General features: G+C 46.7%; 1 protein-coding gene across 1 annotated transcript in view; it reads left to right on the forward strand.

Annotated features, from left to right (window-relative positions):
• Nucleotides 1-110: 110 nt before the first annotated feature.
• Nucleotides 111-21,435, forward strand: part of sdhaf3 (succinate dehydrogenase complex assembly factor 3) — a 50,197-nt gene continuing 28,872 nt past the window's right edge. The window contains exon 1 of the mRNA XM_085988337.1: nt 111-544. Within this exon, the coding sequence (XP_085844463.1) occupies nt 371-544 (174 nt within the window). The 5' untranslated portion in view covers nt 111-370. The remainder of the gene's footprint in view (nt 545-21,435) is intronic.

Raw genomic sequence — 21,435 nt, forward strand, 5'->3', positions numbered from 1 at the left:
CGCCTGGGGCTCGTGACGCCGTCTCCACGGCAACAGCCGGTGACTTCCAGCGTGTCTCGTCACCACGGCCTTGTGCAACCGCAACAACGAACCCAGCGGCACGACTAGCCACCGGAACCAATGCTACAAGAGGACAAGAAATACGCAATACCTACGAAAATAACTTTACCAAACATGACATTTATCAACATACAACGACGGTCCCTTTTCAATTAGTTTTAAACAAAGCGCGGAATCGTAGAGTTATGTACTGATTCTCCCGCGGCCCCGGGAATATAGACAATTCAATCGGAGGAATATCCGTGTCGTACCGTGAGCAGGACCGGTGACGCGGGCGGCGCGGCTGGGACAATCGTTGCCAGGGAGACGCATGGCCTCGGCTCACGTGGCGCGAGTGCGCGCGCTCTACAAGCGGCTCGTGCTCCTCCACCGGCTGATGCCGGCCGAGCTGCGCGCGCTGGGCGACCAGTACGTTAAGGAGGAGTTCAGGAGAAACAAAGGGGCCGGCGCACAGGAAGCCCAGCGGTTCATGGAGGAGTGGGAGGTAGGGATGTCTAACGGGCCCTGCCCAACGTCAGAGGCCTTGCAAACGTGAAGACTCGCCTGTGGCACCTCAGGACGCCCCAAAGCGTTTTACAGCCAATGAAGTACTTTTTGAAGTGTAGTCACTGTTGTAATGTAGGAAACGCGGCAGCCAATTTGCGCACAGCAAGCTCCCACAAACAGCAATGTGATAATGACCAGATAATCTGGTGATGTTGGTTGAGGGATAAATGTTGGCCAGGACAGCGGGAAAACTCCCCTGCTCTTGTTTGAATAATGCGGTGGGATCTTTTATGTTTACCTCCGAGCAGAGGGTACTGCACTGGAGTGTCAGCCTGGATTATGTGCTCAAGTCTTTGGCGTGGCTCTTGAACCCAAGTTCTTCTGACTCAAAGGTGAGATGCCTGCCAACTGAACCAACGTTGACTCCTAATGTCATAGGGGGATGAAGTCTTAAGGTTTAGCAGTATTTGAGAGTGGAATAATCTCAGGCTCCCAGGGTCCTGCAAACATTGGCGAAGGAGGATCTGAGAACAGAGGCCGGAAGTCTCTGGGTATGGGAGCCAAAGTTATGGCAAGAGATCAGGACAACTGTGGAAATATAGGGCCATCGAGCACAAAACAAAGAGCGCTATAATTAGGTTATATGTAAGGCTTTGGTATGGTTCATGGTTACCAATATAAACTCGAAGAATTAGGGCTAGTTTACTTTAAAGAAATGCAGGCTTAGAGGGGACATGATTGGGATTTTTAAAATAAGATTTCATTCAGTCCACTTGAATAGGATATGGTTGCGATGGTAGGACCAGAGGGCATCCATACAAAATCTTTAGGAAAAGAATTTGGTTGGATGCCATGAAGTATTTCTTTTCACAGAGAGTGAACAGATGGTCAATACGTATTTGTGGCAGCCCTTTAAAAGGGAATGTACCAAGTTCCTGAGTACAGAGGACATTTCCAATTAAAGAAGGTAATTGCACCCGGGTGACCCTGGAGAGTGGGTATGCTTGAGGCCTTCCGCAACTGGTGTGCACCTCAGGGACTGGAGTGCTTGGTCAATACAGAAAATAATATTTAATTTGATAAATTTCCTTTGTTGTGATTTGGGTGTTTATTGTTTGTGCCCCTTTAAAAAGGGGGCACTTTTGTTAGATTCATTGCTTGATGACACTGGCAACCCAGTGTCTTCCTAATTTTGTAATCAAAGGAGTAGAAGGTAAGTAGCTAGTTCGTTGGAATGATGAGTAATGGGACTATTTTGACCTCTTGGAGCCCTGCTTGATTGTTTTAGCCTTTTTAAAAATTAGTTTATGGGATCAGGGCGTCGCTGGTAATGCCAGCATTTATTGCCCATCCCTTGCCCTTTTAAGAAGGTGGTGTTGAGCCGCCTTCTTGAACCGCTGCAGTCCGTGTGGTGATGGTACTCCCACAGTGCTGTTAGGGAGGGAGTTCCAGGATTTTGACCCAGCGACGATGAAGGATCGGCGATATACTTCCAAGTCAGGACGGTGTGTGACTTGGAGGGGAACTTGGAGGTGGTGGTGTTCCCATGCGCCTGCTGGCCTTGTCTTTCTAGGTGGAAGAGGTTACGGGTTTGGGAGGTGCTGTCAAAGAAGCCTTGGCGAGTTGCTGCAGTGCATCTTCTAGATGGTACACACTGCAGTCACGGTACGCTGGTGGTGGAGGGAGTGAATGTTTAAGGTGGTGGACGGGGTGCCAATCAAGCGGGCTGCTTTGTCCTGGATGGTGTTGAGCTTCTTGAGTGTTGTTGGAGCTGCACTCATCCAGGCAAGTGGAGAGTATTCCATCACACTCCTGACTTGTAGATAGTGGAAAGGCTTTGGGGAGTCAGGAGGTGAGACACTCGCCGCAGAATACCTATCCTCTGACCTGCTCTTGTTGCCACAGTATTTATGTGGCTGGACCAGTTAAGTTTCTGGTTAATGGCGACCCCCCCCCCCCCGCCCCACGGGTGTTGATAGTGGGGGATTCGATGATGGTAATGCCATTGAATGTCAAGGGGAGATGGTTAGACTCTCGCTTGTTGGAGATAGTCATTGCCTGGCACTTCTGTGACACAAATGTTACCTGCCACTTATCAGCCCAAGCTTGAACGTCGTCCAGGTCTTGTTGCATGCAGGCATGGACTGCTTCATTATCTGTGGAGTTATGAATGGCGCTGAACACTGTGCAGTCATCAGTGAACATCCCCATTTCTGATCTGATGTTGGAGGGAAGGTCATTGATGAAGCAGCTGAAGATGGTTGGGCCTAGGACACTGCCCTGAGGAACTCCTGCAGCGATATCCTGGGGTTGTGATGATTGACCTTCAGCCACCACAACCATCTTCCTTAGTGCTAGGTGTGACTCCAGCCAGTGGAGTGTTTCCCTCCTGATTCCCATTGACTTCAGTTTTACTAGGGCTCCTTGATGCCAGACTCGGTCAAATGCTGCCTTGATGTCAAGGGCAGTCACTCTCACCTCACCTCTGGAATTCAGCTCCTTTGTCCATGTTTGGACCAAGGCTGTAATGAGGTCGGGAGCCGAGTGGTCTTGGCGGAACCCAAACTGGGCATCAGCGAGCAGGTTATTGGTGAGTAAGTGCCGCTTGATAGCACTGTTGATGAAGGATTGGAGAAGTATTTCCCATAGTTGTTCCAAAATGGCCACGGGTTTCGTCCTCTGTTGTTTTTGCCTCTCCCCAGGATATTGTGCAGTTAAGGAGTGGTTAAATGGTGTACTTGTTTCCACTATATCTGGATGAGGTGGGTTTGATGGGTCTGATTGTATTGTTGTTAGGGTCCCATAAACAACGAGAACAAGGAATTGTAATAATATACCAAAGCTTGACCACAATATATTAACAGGAGGTAGAAATTGTAATAATATACATCAGACCTAGCTCACACCCTCTGCTCATCCAACTGTGGTGTACAGTGCATCTCGCCCTCCCTCCATTCTGTTGGTGACAAAACCTTTGGCCACCTTGTCCTACTACTCTGGAATCCCTCTGCCTTTCTACCACTATCAAACACATTATTAAATCTTATCTCTAAGACAGTGACTTTGTTCACCTGCCCTCTGGTTCTCTGAGCCCTTCTAAAACATATTAAGGGTTTTGTTTTGTGAATTGTACTGTAAAACTGCTTGTGGATAGATTCATCTAACTCAGGAAATTTATGAGATTAAAACTGAGATTGTTAAAAAAATTTAAAAGGTAAACATACCTGCAAGAACAATAGTTATTACAGTAGTAGCAGATTGCCTTTTTTCCACAGGAATGGTGAAATAGATCAGCTGCAAAATTACTATATTAAATCAAATGCAATACACTGCAATTGCTGGAAATCTGAACTAGGAACAGAAAATGCTAGAAATACTCAGCACCTATGGAGGGGAAACAGAGTTAACGTTTCAGATTTTAAGGATGTTCTAAGCTTTGTTTAATTTTCTATAATTAGAAACAAAATTAGGTGAGATACAAATGAGCCCATTTTTAAAGGGACTCCCAAGCAACACTGGTGACACCCACCATAACTCTACTAAAATAGTTTTGACAATTCTACAACTACAGTATAGCTTTTATTCTGGTATTATGTAATAACATGAAAATCCAGCAGATGGCAGAGTAAGCCCTCGCTAACTGCAAAAGAGCTTTTTCACCAGCACTCCATGGAGACGGATTTCTCGTGGGATTACAGGTGTCAAGAGTAGGCTTATTTTGCCTGTCTTCCTGCTTTCCCCATTTTGCTCCAGAACGTCTGTTTAATCATGAACAAGGCCATTGCCATCCACAACCTTATTGTGGATGATTATATCCTGGCTTTCACTCAGAATTGACTCCCAGATGGAGACACTTGGCCTCTTCTTAAAGCCTCGCCACCTACCCCACCATGGTGGCAGTGTGGCCCTTATCACCATGGGCTCCCCTTATCACCATGGGCTCTCCTTCTCCTGTTATTTTCTCCTCCTTTGAGCACCTCACTTTGTTCCATCCCAGCTGTTCCTTCTGGTATGGCTATCATCTTTGCTACCTTAAGTTCAAGGGGTGCTGACTTGAATGTATCTGGCACACAAATGGTTTAGCCATCCGTCACCAGATCTGGCTGGACCACATCAAGTGTTGTCAGGTCTTTCTGTCCTCTGCCAAAATTGCTTACTCCAAGATCATCCTGGAGAGCAAAGATAACCCCCGGCTTCTTTTCTTCACTACCAACTGTCTCCTTTAAACCTCTCTTCCCCTGCCTCCTCCACACTGCCCTCCAACAACAAATGCGAGGGGCTCATGGATGACTTTTTGCCACTATGATTGAGACCATTTAGCTGCATTCCTATTTTCCCCCTTCCCCATGTCTATCAATCCACTCCTCCCCCAGGCTACCTCTGCACTAACCCTGAACCCCCATCTTTCTCTCCTATCTCTCGTGCCCTCTCTGAGCTCATCTTGTTTGAGACCCATCTCCTGCTCTCTTGACCCCATCCCAGTTAATCACGTAACTTCCCTCATGGCCCTCTGAAGTCTCTGTTCCTCTGACTGGCCTCTTTTACATCACCCCCTCCCTTTGGCCTACCATTGTCAGCCATACCTTCAGCCTGCTATGCCTCACACTCTGGAATTCCCTCCCTATACCTCTGTGCCTTTCCACATCCCTCTCCTCCTTTAAGACCCTCCTTTAAAACCTGCTTCTTTGACAAAGCTTTGGTCATCCCATCTTACACCTCTACTTTGTCTTGCCAACAATTATTTTTCTGATTTTAAGCTTCTGCTTGGGTCATTATTCTATATTAAAGGGGCTATGCAACTTTTAGTTATAGTAGAAAAATTGAATTTATTCAATTTAATTAAGCAATGTAATAACACAAAAGAGTGGGAATTTAACATTACTAAAGACAGATTAACTAGTCATTTTTCTCATTGATATTTGTGTGCAATTGGTGGTCACGTTTGACTACATTACAACTGTAACTGCACTTCAAACATATGTAATTAGCTGTGAAATGCACTGGGACATCCTGAGGACACAAGGTGTCATATCAATGCATTCTTTCTTTATAGTGCTAAAATATTTGAATGAAGCAATTTTAAATTAAGAGTAGACTGTCCTCTTCTTAGGCAGTCCCTCGGAACCGAGGATGACTTGCTTCCACGTTAAAAATGAGTTCTCAGGTGACTGATAAGTCCAATGCGGGACCTACAGTCTCTGTCACAGGTGGGGCAGACGGTGGTTGAAGGGGCGGGGGGTGGTGTGCTTGGGTTGACGTGCGCTCCTTGCGCTTGGCTTCCGCTTGCTCCCGGCGAAGAGACTCGGAGGTGTTCGGCACCTTTCCGGATGCGTCTCCCCACTTTGTGTGGTCTTGGGCCAGGGATTTCCAGGTGTCGGTGGGGATGTTGCACTTTTTGAAGGAGGCTTTGAGGGTGTCCTTGAAGCGTTTCCTCTGCCCACCTGGGGCTTTCTTGCTGTGTCGGAGCTCCGAGTAGAGCGCTTGTTTTGGGAGTCTCGTATCAGGCATGCGGACAATGTGACCCGTCCATCGGTGCTGATCGAACGTGGTCAAAGCTTCGAAGCTGGGGATGTTGGCCTGAGCAAGAACACTGATGTTGGTGCACCTGTCCTGCCAATGGATTTGCAGGATCTTGTGGAGGCAGCGTTGGTGGTACCTCTCCAGTGTTTTGAGGTGCCTGCTGTACATGGTCCATGTCTCTGAGGCATACAGCAGAGCGGGTATCACTGCTGCTCTGTAGACCATGAGCTTAGTGCCAGGCTTGAGGTCCTGGTCTTCAAACACTCTCTTCCTCAGGCGACCGAAGGCTGCACTGGCACACTGAAGGCAGTGTTGGACTTCGTCATCGGCGGTGTTGGACTTCGTCATCGACGTCTGCCCTTTTTGACGGTCCACGTTGTCCAAGGCCTTGTCGTGGATTTTGATAATCGGGGGGCAGTACTGTGTGGCGGGGGCAGGTTGGTAGAGGACCTTTGTCTTACGGATGTTTAGTGTAAGGATGTTTAATATAAAAATTAAATATGTAGTTCCACAGAATAATTAAGAGTAGACTGTGTAATTAGAAAGTGTAAACCTTTTTAATTAATGACAGCTGTGAAAGACAAACAAAGACACAGGACCCAAACAGAAAGCACTGAATTCAATGTTTGCAGAAATCTCCAGAACTGCCAGACCCGGACACCCCTTCCCCCTACCCCAGCCCTTGCTGTACTGTCACACCTATGCCTCCCCCTTCCCTCACTGCTGACAAACACCAGGAATCCACCAGTGAGCCAAACTTCATATTCCATCCCCCCACCAGTTCTGTTGAACACCAGATCCCCCCTCCACAGTGATGTCAGACCAAAGGATTCTCCCCATGCTTCCAAACTCCAGGGCTCCTCGTTCTGCAAACCCCCAAAATCCCCCAGCGGGCTACCAAAGTCCAGGATTGCCTACAGGACTGTCAAAGCCCAGGATCACCACTCTCCCCATCACTTTCCCCAGTCCTGCTAAATACCAGGCAGCTTGCATACCATCTTGCTGTGTCTTCTAAAAATGGTAAGCAGTAAAAATTAAATATGTAGCTGCACAGAATAATGGACAGAGCCATGGAATCAAATCCTCGAAGTACCAGCGTAAATCCCAAAATGGCAGGTAATGAAAACAAATTTAATCACCCAAAATCAGTGGCCCTGATAATATATTGTGCATTACATTCCTATTGTTATAAAATCATTGTATCCTCTGAATTTGTGCCAACCCCATGGCAGATATGCTAGTTATAGTTCTAATCTATTATGTCAAAAATGTAATTTTTTGGGGTATACACTGTGGTGTGTGAGCAAGCAAGCTGGCTGCTGAAAACACTAATAAAAATGGAGCAATTTGGTTAGTTTGCTATATTTTGCTCATTGGCTGTTATATTTTGCTGCTTGCCATTATTGATTGGTGGTTTTCTCACTTGTTTAATCACATTTGAGTGAATCGGCATTGTTCAGTTAGGTGGTTGGCTCAAATCCTACAAAAAACACATTCAGTACTTTCTGCTGCACAGGGTGTCCAAGCTACGATCCGTGAGCCATATGTAGCGCTTATGCTTTGGCAACCTGACCCTCCAAGCCCAGGCAACTCATTCCTGTTTGTGCTTGTATTTATTATTTGCATTTATGAATTTGAATTTCAAAGGCTTGGAGCTTTGGAAAGAGCTGTACTTAGTGCTGTTGCCTCATTGATGGTTACATCTAAACCAGAACTCCACCATCAATTAGCGTCAGAAACCTGAGATATAGTCAACTTAATGGGAGCATTGATTTATTAAGCTTTATATGTAACCCCCCCCTCCCAGTTTCATGGTATCCACTTATGCAGTCCACAAAGCTTGCACACCCCTGTATTATTGATTTTTAGGCATCTTTATAGATATCAAATGTCATATTGCATATAATTGAAAGAAGTGCTGATTGCAATCACTGCTAGAGACCATTAAGCACTTAGAAAGGTATGGGCTAATCGGACAGTCAACATGGATTTGTCATGGGCAGGTCATATTTAACTAATTCAATTAAATTGCTCAAGGAAATTACTGAATGGATAGACAAAGGGAATGCAGTAGATGTGATATATTTGGACTTTCAAAAAGCACAGAAAAGACTTGTGAACATTAAAGCTCATGGTATTAAAGGTAAAGTGCCATGAAAAAAAGATTGGCTGGAAGATAGTGTAGGAGTAAATAGATACTTCTCATATTGACGAGATGTAACCAGTGGCATGGCGTGCCCCAGGCATCTGCATTAGACCCTCTCATTCCCAATGTACGTAAATAAATGATTTGGACAAGGGAATAATATTAGAGCTTGCTGATACCAAATTGGGGGCATGGCAAACTGATAAAGAATGCAGAGAACTACAAGAGAACACATACAGGTTAGGGGAGTGGATAGACATGTGACAAATGCAGTTCACAAAAATAAATTTGAAGTGATTATGATCAGAGATTTGGAAAAACTATTGCTATGTTCACTTATTGGAGAAAGGAGGAATGGAATATTTTTTGCTTTACAGCCCCGTGTTACCATAAAGCACAGTAAATTCAAGTATAACCGAGCTGGGTTCAGAATAAAATCACTTTTGTTCTGCTTCATGTCCCTTGTATTCTACTTATACCTGTGAATCACAACTTCTGAGGGTGATGTTTTACAATTAGCTTTAATTGTGCTGCCCAGATGGAGATCTGAAAAGAGACCAAGCAAATATAGAGAGGAAGAACAGATTCTATGTTTGAGGGAAAACTCTGCAAAGGCCTCCATCATCTTTATCTTGTGTATTGCTTGGTCAGTCTTCAGCAGTGTGTGGAGAATGGCGAATGTAGAAGAAAGAAAAATGACCGAGGTTATGGGATTGCCTTCCTTTGTTTCCGATAGAAGACATCTTTTACATGTCGCAGTCCTGCCTCATGCTGGTAATGAGTTCTTACTTTTTTACAATTTTCTTTTGGATTATAGGCACAGGGCTTTTGTACCATGCAGAGGTTAACATTACTTGGCATTAGAATTATCTTGGTGAAATCGCTACTCACATAGGCCGCTGACCTTGAAGAAAGCTGTCCACAAAGATCTAGCGATCTCTGCTGTCAGTTTCAGCTCTCCCGACCTTTGCTTAAATCTGGCGCCAAATCAAGCAACTCTCCAGCATCCAGCAACAGTGATGTCATCAATTGGGCTAACCAGTCAATCACATTGAAGAATTCTCAGGCAGCAAAACAGGAAGTAAAATGCACAGATTTTTACTTTTTTATCCGTTTTACAGAAAGCAAAATAAAGATTGGGACATACACATAGGATTAAGAAAAAAAATATTTTAAAAACCATGTAATTCTTAATCATATTAATGGAAAAATTTGACATTTCACATACAGGAAACTCTCATTTAAACGGCACCTAAATATCCAGAATTCTCTATTAACCGGCAAAATTCATACTCTGAAAACAACATCTCAATAACCGGAATGTTGCCGAGTCCGAGTCTCCCGCGGTGGCTGAGTTAGTCAGTGGGGGGAATTCTCCAAACTGTCACTACTCGGCTTCTTGGCGCTGTCGGAAGTCAGAGTTCTGGATTACCCTCAACTGGCAGTACTGTACTTAATCAAGCATCTTCCATCATCCATTTAACACAACATTCTGTAGGTGAGTACCCAATTACTGTATACTGCACATTTCTTGATTTTTTTAAATTTTTGTTTGTTTAAAATAGCCTCAGTAGATAACCCTCTCCGTCATCTGGAATTTTTAATCAACCGGCGCCATCCTGGTCCCGTCGGTGCCGGATACCAAAGAGTTTCCTCTACCTAAAATTAGTTTTTCAGGGCCAGAACATTTGTTCAGCAATCACTATGCTGTTAAAAACCCAGTTACACCTTTTTCAACGAGCCTTAACATTTTCCGGGATTTTGGGGGCGGGGGTGGGGGCAGTGTTTGAGAGATATTCCAGCGTAATAGGGGAAGTTTTCGTCCTTGTATGTTTTTAAAAAAATTTGTTTGTGGGATGTGGGCATCGCTGGCAACGCCAGCATTTATTGCCCATCCCTTGAGAAGGTGGGAGTCGCCGAGTGGTGAAGGTACTCCCATAGTGCTGTTAGGGAGGGAGTTCCAGGATTTTGACCCAGCGACGATGAATGAATGGCGATATATTTCCAAGTCAGGGTGGTGTGTGACTTGGAGAACTTGGAGGTGATGGTGTGCCCATTCGCCTGCTGCCCTTGTCCTTCTAGGTGTTGGAGGTCGCGGGTTTGGGAGGTGCTGCCAAAGAAGCCTTGCTGATTTGCTGCAGTGCATAGAAGATAGGAGCAGGAGTAGGCCATTCGGCCCCTCGAGCCTGCTCCGCCATTCAATGCGATCATGGCTGATCATCCAAATTCAGTACCCTGTCCCTGCTTTCTCCCCATACCCCTTGATCCCTTTAGCCTTGAGAAATATATCCAACAACTCCTTGAATATACCATCTTGTAGATGGTACACACTGCAGCCACGGTGCACCAGTGGTGGAGGGAGTGAATGTTTAAAGTGGTAGATCTGATGCCAATTAAGCGGGCTGCTTTGTCTTGGATGGTGTCGAGCTTCTTGAGTGTTGTTGGAGCTGCACTCATTCAGGCAGGTGGAGAGTATTCCATCACACTCCTGACTTGTGCCTTGCAGATGTTGGAAAGTCAGGAGGTGAGTCACTATCCTCTGACCTCCTCTTGTAGTCGCAGTATTTATGTGGCTGGTCCAGTTAAGTTTCTGGTCAATGGTGACTCCCCAGGATGTTGATGGTGGGGGATTCAGCGATGGTAATGCCGTTGAATGTCGAGGGGCGGTGGTTAGACTCTCTTGTTGGAGATGGTCATTGCCTGGCACTTGTGTGGCGCGAATGTTACTTGCCACTTATCAGCCCAAGCCTGAATGTCATCCAGGTCTTGCGGCATTGCAGGCACGGACTGCTTCATTATCTGAGGAGTTGTGAATGGAACTAAACACTGTGCAATCATCAGCGAACATCCCCACTTCTGACCTTATGATGGAGAGGAGGTCATTGATGAAGCAGCTGAAGATGGTTGGGCCTAGAGGAGCTCCTGCAGCGATGTCCTGGGGTTGAGATGATTGGCCTCCCAACAACCACAACCATCTTCCTTTGTGCTAGGTATGACTCCAGCCAGTGGAGAGTTTTCCCCTTGATTCCCATTGACTTAAATTCTACTAGGGCTCCTTGATGCAACACTCGGTCAAATGTTGCCTTGATGTCAAGGGCAGTCACTCATCTCGCCTCTGGAATTCAGCTCTTTTTTCCATGTTTAGACCAAGGCTGTACTGAGGTCTGGAGCTGAGAGGTCCTGCCGAAACCCAAATGTGATTTCAATTGATTGCCAGTTCTGGGGAGTTCCACAGCGCAACCTGTGGCGGAGCAGTGAATAACTGACTGCAACTTCAGGATTTCTACGTTTATCTGTGCATGCATTAAATCCTGAAGTTGCGGTTAGTTTCAGACGGGTAATGACAGCAAACACTGACCGTTTTGCCGTCATTGCCACCGCAAAATCTGGGCCATAGTTTCCTCAGAATATGAGCAAGATCTGGTGCCAATTATACTTGTAGTTCCACTGTTTTTCCATAGGATGGCATTAAAGACTTTTAGATAACTCAGTGATTTACCTGAATGTGTTAGTACAACAACAAATTGTATTAATATAGCACCTTTAACTTAGTAAAACGTCCAAGGCGCTTTACAGGAGCGTTATAAAACAAAATTTGACACCGAGCCACATAAGGAGGAAAGAAAAGTAGAGAAGCGGAGAGGTTTAGGGAGGGAATTCCAGAGCTTAGGGCCTAAGCAGCTGAAGGCACGGCTGCCAATGATGGAGCCATTAAAATCAGGGATGCTCAAGAGGCCAGAATTAGAGGAGTGCAGATATCTCGGAGGGTTGTGGGGCTGGAGGAGATTAGAGATGGGTAGGGGTAAGGCCATGGAGTGATTTGAAAACAAGGGTGAGAATTTTAAAATGAGGCAATATAGGTCAGCGAGCACAGGGGTGATGGGTGAATGGGACTTGGTGCGAGTTAGAACACGGGCAGCAGAATTTTGGATGACCTCAAGTTTATGTCTGGTACAACGTGGGAGACGGCCAGGAGTGTGTTGGAATAGTCAAGTCTAGAGGTAACAAAGGCATGGATGAGGGTTGCTGAGGCAGGGGCAGAGTTGGGCGATGTTAGAGGTGGAAATAGATGGTCTTAGTTATGTGGTGTATGTAACCTGTTCCACCTTAAGAGATGTACTACTTTCTCTGGCTGCTGTATACGTAATACCGGTGGTGACCACCGGTATATAAGCACTGTGTAGTAAGATGTATTGCAGATCGTCCTGACCTCCAACCAGTAAAGACCTGTTGAACTTTAAGCTTGTAGCCTGTGTGTTATTAATTACAACTAGAACACACAGACTTTACAGTGGCGACGAGTCAGATTCTTACCCTGCGGCAGTTATATCCACGGCGGCTTCGTCCACTGAACGGACGTCGAAGAGAGGTTTCCACCCTCATCACCCTGCTGGAAGACACGTCGCGCGGCAGACATCGAGAAACCAAAGTGCAGAAGACACCCTGAACTCGAAGCCTCCATCAGCGGCTGTCGGCTATCTTCTTTCTACCTCGGTAGTGGGTAAGCCGGGCAGCGACGCGACCAGAAAATCGGCCACGTTGGCTGTACAGACGGGGAGGGAAGACGGAGGAATAAGGGCGGTGAGATCGATCGCGACCGGAGATAAGGGCCGGGCTGAAAGGCGCAGCGCGGGGACATCGATCGCGGCTGGTGATAAGGGCCGGGCCGCATTCGGGCTAAAAAGGCGCAGCGTCTGGGGACAACTGAAGGCGTGAGAGCCGCGGTGAAGCGGAGACAGCGTCGGGGGAAGGGTGAAGACCGCCAAGCGCGGGAAAACCGCCATTTTGTAGGCGGAGGACGAAGACGAGCGCGGAAGCCGCCATTTTGGATAAAAATAAAAAGAAATTAAATTGCAACGATGCCTAAACATGGGAACATTAATACCTTTGATAGCGACATCGAAGATTGGGCTATGTATGTAGAACGCATACAAAATTATTGTAAAGCAAATAAAATCCCAGATGCAGAGAAAGCACTAACATTATTAAACTTAATGGGTGCGAAGACATACGGGCAATTGAAACACCTTGTATCACCAGATGAACCGGCGGATAAGACGCTCGAGGAGATTGTTACTGTCCTGAAAAATCACCTAAACCCCACGCCGCTGATGCTAGCGGAACGATTTAAATTTTACAGCAGAAGGCAGCTGAAGGATGAAAGCAATGCTGAATATTTAATTGAATTGCGTAAGCTAGCAAAGTACTGTCAATTCGGAACGAGATTGACAGAGGCGCTATGAGATAAATGTGTGTGTGGTTTATTAAAAGAAGATACACAAAAGCGATTGCTCGAGGAGAATGAGCTGACGCTTGAGAAAGCGGTCACTATGGCAGCAGCACACGAAGCCGCAGCGAGAGGCACGGCAGTAATGCAGCTACGGTCACCGGAACTCAGTACAAATAAATTGGCTTTGAGTACTGTAAAATGTTATCGTTGCAGAAAGACAACGCACGATCAGAACCAGTGTTGGTTTAAAAACCAAGAATGCAGAACGTGTGGCAGGCTTGGCCACATAGCTAAAGTATGCCGGTCAGGAAAGAAGACCAGCAACAAAAAGTCACCGCAAGGAAAATACATAAAGGTACACAAGGTGACAAAGAACAGTTCGACCGAACAGAAGTCAGATTCAGATGCTAGCAGTAATGAACTGGGTAGCTTAAGAGTACACAACGTTGGTAAGCATGCAGATCTCCAGACAATTTGGGTCACCCTTCAGATAGCAGGAGTCCAAGTAAAGATGGAATTGGACACTGGATCGGCATTGACGGTCATGAATAAGAAAGATTACAAAAGGTTATTCCAACATATTCCCCTACGGGATACGGAGATTATATTGAAAACCTACACGGGGCAAAGAGTGTACCCCGTCGGAAAGATAGAGGTAAAAGTGGTCCACAAGGGCGAAGAAAGCCAAGTAATGGACTTATATGTGCTACCTGAAGGAGGTCCACCACTACTGGGACGGGAGTGGATTAGGAAAATGAATATGGACTGGCACTCCTTGAAGGCACTAACGGTAGATTCCGGGGAAACAGATGTCAAACCTAAACGATTGTCCAGAATATTGGATGATGCTAAAGAGGTGTTCCAGCAGGGACTGGGAACACTGAGAGGAATTACGGCAAACATCAAGATTGATGAACATGCACAGCCAAAATTTTTTAAAGCCAGACCGGTACCCTATGCAATGCGACCTACTGTAGAAGCGGAACTGGAAGCGCTAGAACGTTCAGGTGTACTGTCTAAGGTAGATTGGAGTGAGTGGGCTACGCCCATTGTTCCCGTTATGAAACGTCCTTCGAGCAACAAGCCAGGAGAACCAGGGAAGGTTCGCATCTGTGGAGATTTCAAAATCACCGTTAATCCGGTGCTTCACACGGTGCAGTATCCGCTTCCGCGGATTGAGGATATTTTTGCTTCGTTGTCTGGAGGGAAACACTTCACCAAGATAGACCTGGCGCAGGCGTACTTGCAGATGGAGGTTGAAGAAGAGTCACGCCAATACCTCACGATCAACACGCATCGAGGTTTGTACCGGTACAATAGACTGGTTTTTGGAGTGGCATCGGCTCCAGCAATTTGGCAGAGGGCCATGGAGCAGGTATTACAGGGAATTCCAGGCACACAATGTTACCTGGACGATATTCTGATTACAGGTGATGGTGATGAAGAACACTTCGCAAACTTGGAACTGGTGCTCAACAGACTGAAAGAGTATGGACTTAGAGTTAATCGGCAGAAATGCGAGTTCTTCCAGAAGCGGATCTCGTACTGTGGTCATGTCATTGACCGGGAGGGGCTTCATAAGTCTCCTGACAAGATAGAGGCAGTTGTAAAGGCTCCCGCTCTGGATAATGTCTCTCAATTGAGGTCGTTTCTAGGATTGATTAACTATTACCATAAATTTCTACCAAATCTATCCACGGTACTGCACCCGCTAAACGCTCTTTTACAGAAGGGGGTACCATGGGAATGGAGCGAAAACTGTATGAAGGCATTTCGCAAAAGCAAAGAATTGATCACCTCAGGAAGTGTTGGCTCACTTCAACCCGACACTGCCTATTCGGTTGGCCTGTGATGCTTCTCCATATGGTATTGGGGCAGTACTCTCACACAAGTTGCCAAATGGCACGGAAAGGCCAGTCGCGTTTGCATCCAGATCGATAGGGAGGCTCTCAGCCTTGTATGGGGAGTGAAGAAGTTTAATCATTACCTGCAGGGCCAAAAATTCACACTTCTGACAGACCATCAGCCGTTGGTATTCATTTTTAACCCTAAGAAGGGTGTTTCAGTGATGACAGCACAGCATCTCCAGAGATGGTCCCTTTTCCTAGGGGCACATCAATATCAAATAGAATTCAAAGGTACGAAGCAGCATGGCAATGCTGCTGGGCTGTCGCGCCTGCCACTACCTGAAGAAGAAACGACGAAAGTTGACCCTGTTGAGTTATTTCATTCGACCATCATCGAGTGTTTACCAGTCACCAATGCAAGTATTGAAAGGGAAACCAGGAACGACCCGACACTGTCCAGAGTCTACGAGGTGACAGTGAAAGGATGGCCAACACGTGGTGATCCTCTGTTACCGGCATTCTCGGCAAGGCGAGACCAGCTGTCCGTCTGCCATGGTACTTTGATGTACGGGACAAGAGTGATTATTCCTCCCAAGTTAAGGGAAAGAGTTCTAAAAGAACTGCATGAAGGTCATCTGGGGGGAGTTAAGATGAAAAGTCTTGCTAGGGCTTATGTATGGTGGCTGGGTATTGACCAACAGATAGAGGAGTTGACGAAAAGCTGCGCTGGGTGCCAAAAAGTGCAAAATGCACCTCCGATCGCACCACGACACCCATGGGAATGGCCTTCAGCCCCATGGCAACGCGTACATATTGACTTTGCTGGTCCATTCATGGACTCCATGTTCCTAATTGCGGTGGACGCACATTCCAAATGGCCAGAAGTGATCAAGATGAATACCACTACTTCAGAAAAGACAATTGCGGTGTTAAGAACAATATTCGCAAGGAACGGATTGCCAGAACAGATCTGTTCGGACAACGGACCACAGTTCGTGTCAGAAGAATTCCAAAAATTCTTAAAGAAGAATGGGGTGAAACATTATACCTCTGCCCCATATCACCCGGTGACAAACGGGTTGGCCGAGAGATTTGTCCAAACATTCAAAAAGGCAATAAAGGCCATGAACGATGATCAGATTCCGCTACAGCACAAGGTGGACAATTTCCTAATGGCGTATCGAAACGCCGCTCATGCAGTGACTAACCAAAGTCCTGCCATGATGTTTTATAACAGGAGGTTGCGGTCCAGGTTGGACTTGTTAAAACCAAATGTGCGGAGGGAAGTGGAAAACAAACAGTTCCGGCATATTAATAACAAGTCCATGCGAAGTTTCGAAGTAGGACAACCAGTGTTGGCAAGGGGCTACGGGAACGAAAAATGGCAGCCTGGAACAATTCGGGCCAGACAAGGACCTCTGATGTACACAGTAGATATTGGTAACAATGTGATAAGGCGTCATGCGGATCAATTGGTAGAATCAAGAGCAAGAGTCGAACCCATGGTTGCGACAGAGACAACTGTGGAAGACGTTAATGAACCTGAAGCATCTACCTCGGCAGGGACTGTACCTGATGATGACGTCCAATACATAGGGAACCAACAAGCAGAGTCACCTCAGCAACAAGAATCAGAGACCACTGAAAGGCGTTATCCAGACCGAATCAGAAGGCCTCCTGAGAGACTGAACCTTTGAACTGTTTATACCTGAAGTTATATATGTATATATGTTATGATGTTATGTTAAATGGGGATATGACTATTAAGCTAAAAAGGGAGGATTGTGGTGTATGTAACCTGTTCCACCTTAAGAGAACTTAAGCCTGTCCCACCTTAAGAAATGTACTACTTTCTCTGGCTGCTGTATACGTAATACCGGTGGTGACCACCGGTATATAAGCACTGTGTAGTAATATTGTATTTAGTATAGTCCTGACCTCCAACTAGTAAAGACCTGTTGAACTTTAATCTTGTAGTCTGTTAGTAATTACAACTAGAACACACAGACTTTACAAGTTATGGCTCAGATATATGGTCGGAAGCTCATTTCAGAGTCAAATATGACACCAAGGTTGCGAACAGTCTGATTCAGTCTCAAAGATGCTAGGGAGTGGGATGGAGTTGGTGGCTAGGGAGAGGAGTTTGTGGCGGGACCAAAGACAATGGCTTCGGTCTTCCCAATATTTAGTTGGAGGAAATTTCTGCTCATCCTGCACTGGATGTCAGACAAGTAGAGGGTTTGAGAGAAGTGGTGGTGAGGTAGAGTTGGGTGTTGTCAGCGTACATGTGGAAACTGACACTGTGTTATCGGATGATGTCGCTGAGGGGCAGCTTATAGATAAGAAATAGGAGGGGGCCGAGAATACATCCTTGGGGTCACCATAAGTAACGATGTGGGAGCAGGAAGAGAAGCCATTGCAGGTGAATCTCTGTCTTCAATTAAATAGATAAGACTGGAACCAGGCGAATGCGGTCCCACCCAGCTGGACGACGGTTGGAGGAGGATGGTGTGGTCAACAGTGTTAAAGGCTGCTTCTTAAGCAGTCCCTCGGAACCGAGGATGACTTGCTTCCACATTAAAAATGAGTTCGCAGGTGACTGATAAGTCCAATGCGGGACCTACAGTCTCTGTCACAGGTGGGGCAGACGGTGGTTGAAGGGGCGGGTGGGTGGGGTGCTTGGGTTGACGTGCGCTCCTTGCGCTGCCTGCGCTTGGCTTCCGCTTGCTCCCGACGAAGAGACTTGAGGTGTTCGGCGCCTTCCCGGATGCTTCTCCTCCACTTTGTGCGGTCTTGGGCCAGGGATTCCCAGGTGTCGGTGGGGATGTTGCACTTTTTCAAGGAGGCTTTGAGGGTGTCCTTGAAGCGTTTCCTCTGCCCACCTGGGGCTCTCTTGCCGTGCCGGAGCTCTGAGTAGAGCGCTTGTTTTGGGAGTCTCGTATTGGGCATGCGGACAATGTGACCCATCCATCGGAGCTGATTGAACGTGGTCAGAGCTTCGATGCTGGGGATGTTGGCCTGAGCAAGAGCACTGACGTTGGTGCGCCTATCCTGCCAATGGATTTGCAGGATCTTGCGAAGGCAGCGTTGGTGGTACCTCTGCAGTGCTTTGAGGTGCCTGCTGTATATGGTCCATGTCTCTGAGGCATACAGCAGGGCAGGTATCACTGCTGCTCTGTAGACCATGAGCTTAGTGCCGAGTTTGAGGTCCTGGTCTTCAAACACTCTCTTCCTCAGGCGACCGAAGGCTGCACTGGCACACTGAAGGCGGTGTTGGACTTAGTCGTCGACGTCTGCCCTTGTTGACAGTTGGCTCCCGAGGTATGGAAAGTGGTCCACGTTGTCCAAGGCCTTGTCGTGGATTTTGATAATCGGGGGGCAGCACTGTGGCGGGGGCAGGTTGGTAGAGGACCTTTGTCTTACGGATGTTTAGTGTAAAGCCCATGCTCTCGTATGCTTCGGTGAAGGTGTTTACGATTGTTTGGAGTTCGACCTCCGAGTGAGCGCAGACGCAAGCATCGTCTGCATACTGTAATTCGATGACAGAGGATGGGACGACCTTGGATCTGGATTGGAGGCGACGGAGGTTGAACAGTTTCCCGTTTGTTCTGTAAATTAGCTCCACTCCAGTGGGGAGCTTACTGAGGGTGAGATGGAGCATTGCAGCAAGGAAGATTGAGAAGAGCATTGGTGCGATGACACAGCCTTGCTTGACCCCGGTTCGTACGTGGATTGGGTCTGTGGTGGAACCATTGGTCAGGATCACGGCTTGCATGTCGTCGTGAAGCAGGTGGAGGATAGTGACAAACTTTTGAGGGCAGTTGAATTTGAGGAGGACACTCCATAATCCCTCACGGTTGAGTGTCGAAGGCCTTTGTGAGATCAAAGAAGGCCATGTACAGTGGTTGGTGCTGTTCCCTGCATTTCTCTTGTAATTGACATGCGGTGAAGATCATGTCCATTGTGCCCCTTAGTGGGCGGAATCCGCATTGCGACTCTGGGTGGTGCTCTTCGGCCACTGGGAGAAGGCGATTGAGGAGGATTCTTGCGATGACTTTCCCTGTGGCAGATAGCAGGGAAACTCCTCTGTAATTACCGCAATCAGACCGGTCAAGAAGGACGAGGAGAGATAGTTTACATTTGTCACAGTCACATAGGATGTCATTTGTGACTTTGATAAGAGCCGTTTCGGTACTGTGGCAGAAGTGGAAACCTGATTGGAGGGATTCAAACATGGAGTTCCGGGAAAGATGGGCACGGATTTGGGAGGCGACAACATGGTCAAGGACTTTGGAGAGGAAAGGGAGGTTGGAGAAGTGGCAGTAGTTTGCAAGAACTGATGGGGTCAAGGGTTGTTTTTTTGAGGAGAGAGGTGATGATGGCAGATTTGAAGGATAGGGAAGACAGTACTTGAGAGAGAACCGTTCACAATATTAGCTAATATGGGAGCCAGAAAAGGAAGTTGGGTGGTCAGCAGTTTGGTGGGAATAGGGTCAAGGGAGCAGGAAGTGGGTCTCGTGGACAAGATGAGCTTGGAGAGGGCATATGGGGAGATTAGAGAGAAACTGGAGAAAGATCTGAGTTAGGGCTAGGGCAGGGGAGAACCTTAGAAGTTTGGCCCTGTGGGTTAGGAGAAGGAAGGGAAGTGGCAGAGGCTGCTAATCAGATAGTCTCAATCTTCGAGACAAAGAACTCCATGAGCTCCTCGCACTTGTTGTTGGAGGTGAGGGTGGAGGAGACAGAGGAGAGAGGTTTAAGAAGATGGTTTGCAGTAGAGAAAGGAAGCCGGGGTTTATCTTTGCATTCCCAAATGATCCTGGAAAAGTGAGCAGTTTTGGCAGACGAGAGCAGGACCTGATGGCGCTTTGTGGTCAGATCTGGCGGTGAATGGCTAAACCAGTTGTTCGCCATATCCGTTCAAGTCTGTGTCCCTTGGACTTAGGGAGTGGAGGTGAGGGCCGTAACAGCGGGAATGGCCAGGGTGAGAGAGAGTAATAGTTTTATTGGGGACTAGGGCATCAAAGATGGTGGTGAGGGTGTGGTTGAGCAGATCGATAGCTGCAGAAATGTCGTGAATGGAGGGCCAAAGGCTGGACAGTTGGGATTTTGAAAGTACAGTTGTAAGTGAGTTGGGAGAGAGTTTTTTCCAGGGTGGATGCAGAAGGAAGTAGGGTTGGAAGGAGGATGTGGGTGGAGAGCGATACAAGGAAGTGGCCAGAGATGGCCTTATCTGTGATTGACATGATGGGAATGTTAAGAGATGTTTCATTGAAAATTTAAACATGCAACGAGGAAAAGTTGTACCTTTTTTTATACAGATATAACTCCACAACTGTAATAAATTTAAAGCTTGAAGGTCTTCCCTTTCTTAATGGTTATGGAAATTAAAAAGCAAGGCTGTCTCCTCAGTGTTGGACGTGGGAGTGATATTAAGATGATGCCATAAACCGTGACGACAAAGCTCAAGTTGACTAACAATCACAAGATAATTACAGCTGAAGAAGGCTATTTGGCCCGTCTTCGTGCATCCATCCAGAGGGAATTTAATAACCTCTTCCCATTATATCTAATTGTTTTGTAATTGGTTCCAGGATTTTTTGTGCCTTCATTACTCTTATCTGGAGGTTTATTTTGCATGTTGATCACTCTGTGTGAAGAATTATTTCCTAATATCAGTCCTAATGTTTGCTTTTTACTAGTTTGAACATGTGTCCCCTAGTGCTACTCTCGCAGTTTAATCTGAAATAACATTCTGAATTAACTTTTTGTATACCCGTAACAATCTTGTATCACATGTACACTTACGATACCCAGCTCTACCTCGCCACCACCACTCTTGACCCCTCCACTGCTTCTGATTTGTTATGCTGCTTGTCCGATATCCAGTAATAGATGAGCAGAAATATCCTCCAATTAAATATTGGGAAGGCAGGAGCCATTGTCTTTGGTTCCTGCTACAAACTCCGTTCCTTAGCCACTGACTTCATCCCTCTTCCAGCCCACTGTCTTGAGGCTGAACCAGACGGTTTGCAACCTTGATGTCTTCTTTGACCTTGAGCTGAGATTCCAACCTCATCCTCTCCGTCACCAAGACCGCCTACATTCACCTCTGTAGCATCGCCTGTATCAGCCCCTGCCTCAGCTCA

This window comes from Somniosus microcephalus, chromosome 5 (assembly GCF_052327205.1).
Source record: "Somniosus microcephalus isolate GS21.2 chromosome 5, FLI_Smic_1.0, whole genome shotgun sequence".
Taxonomy (NCBI): Eukaryota; Metazoa; Chordata; class Chondrichthyes; order Squaliformes; family Somniosidae; genus Somniosus; species Somniosus microcephalus.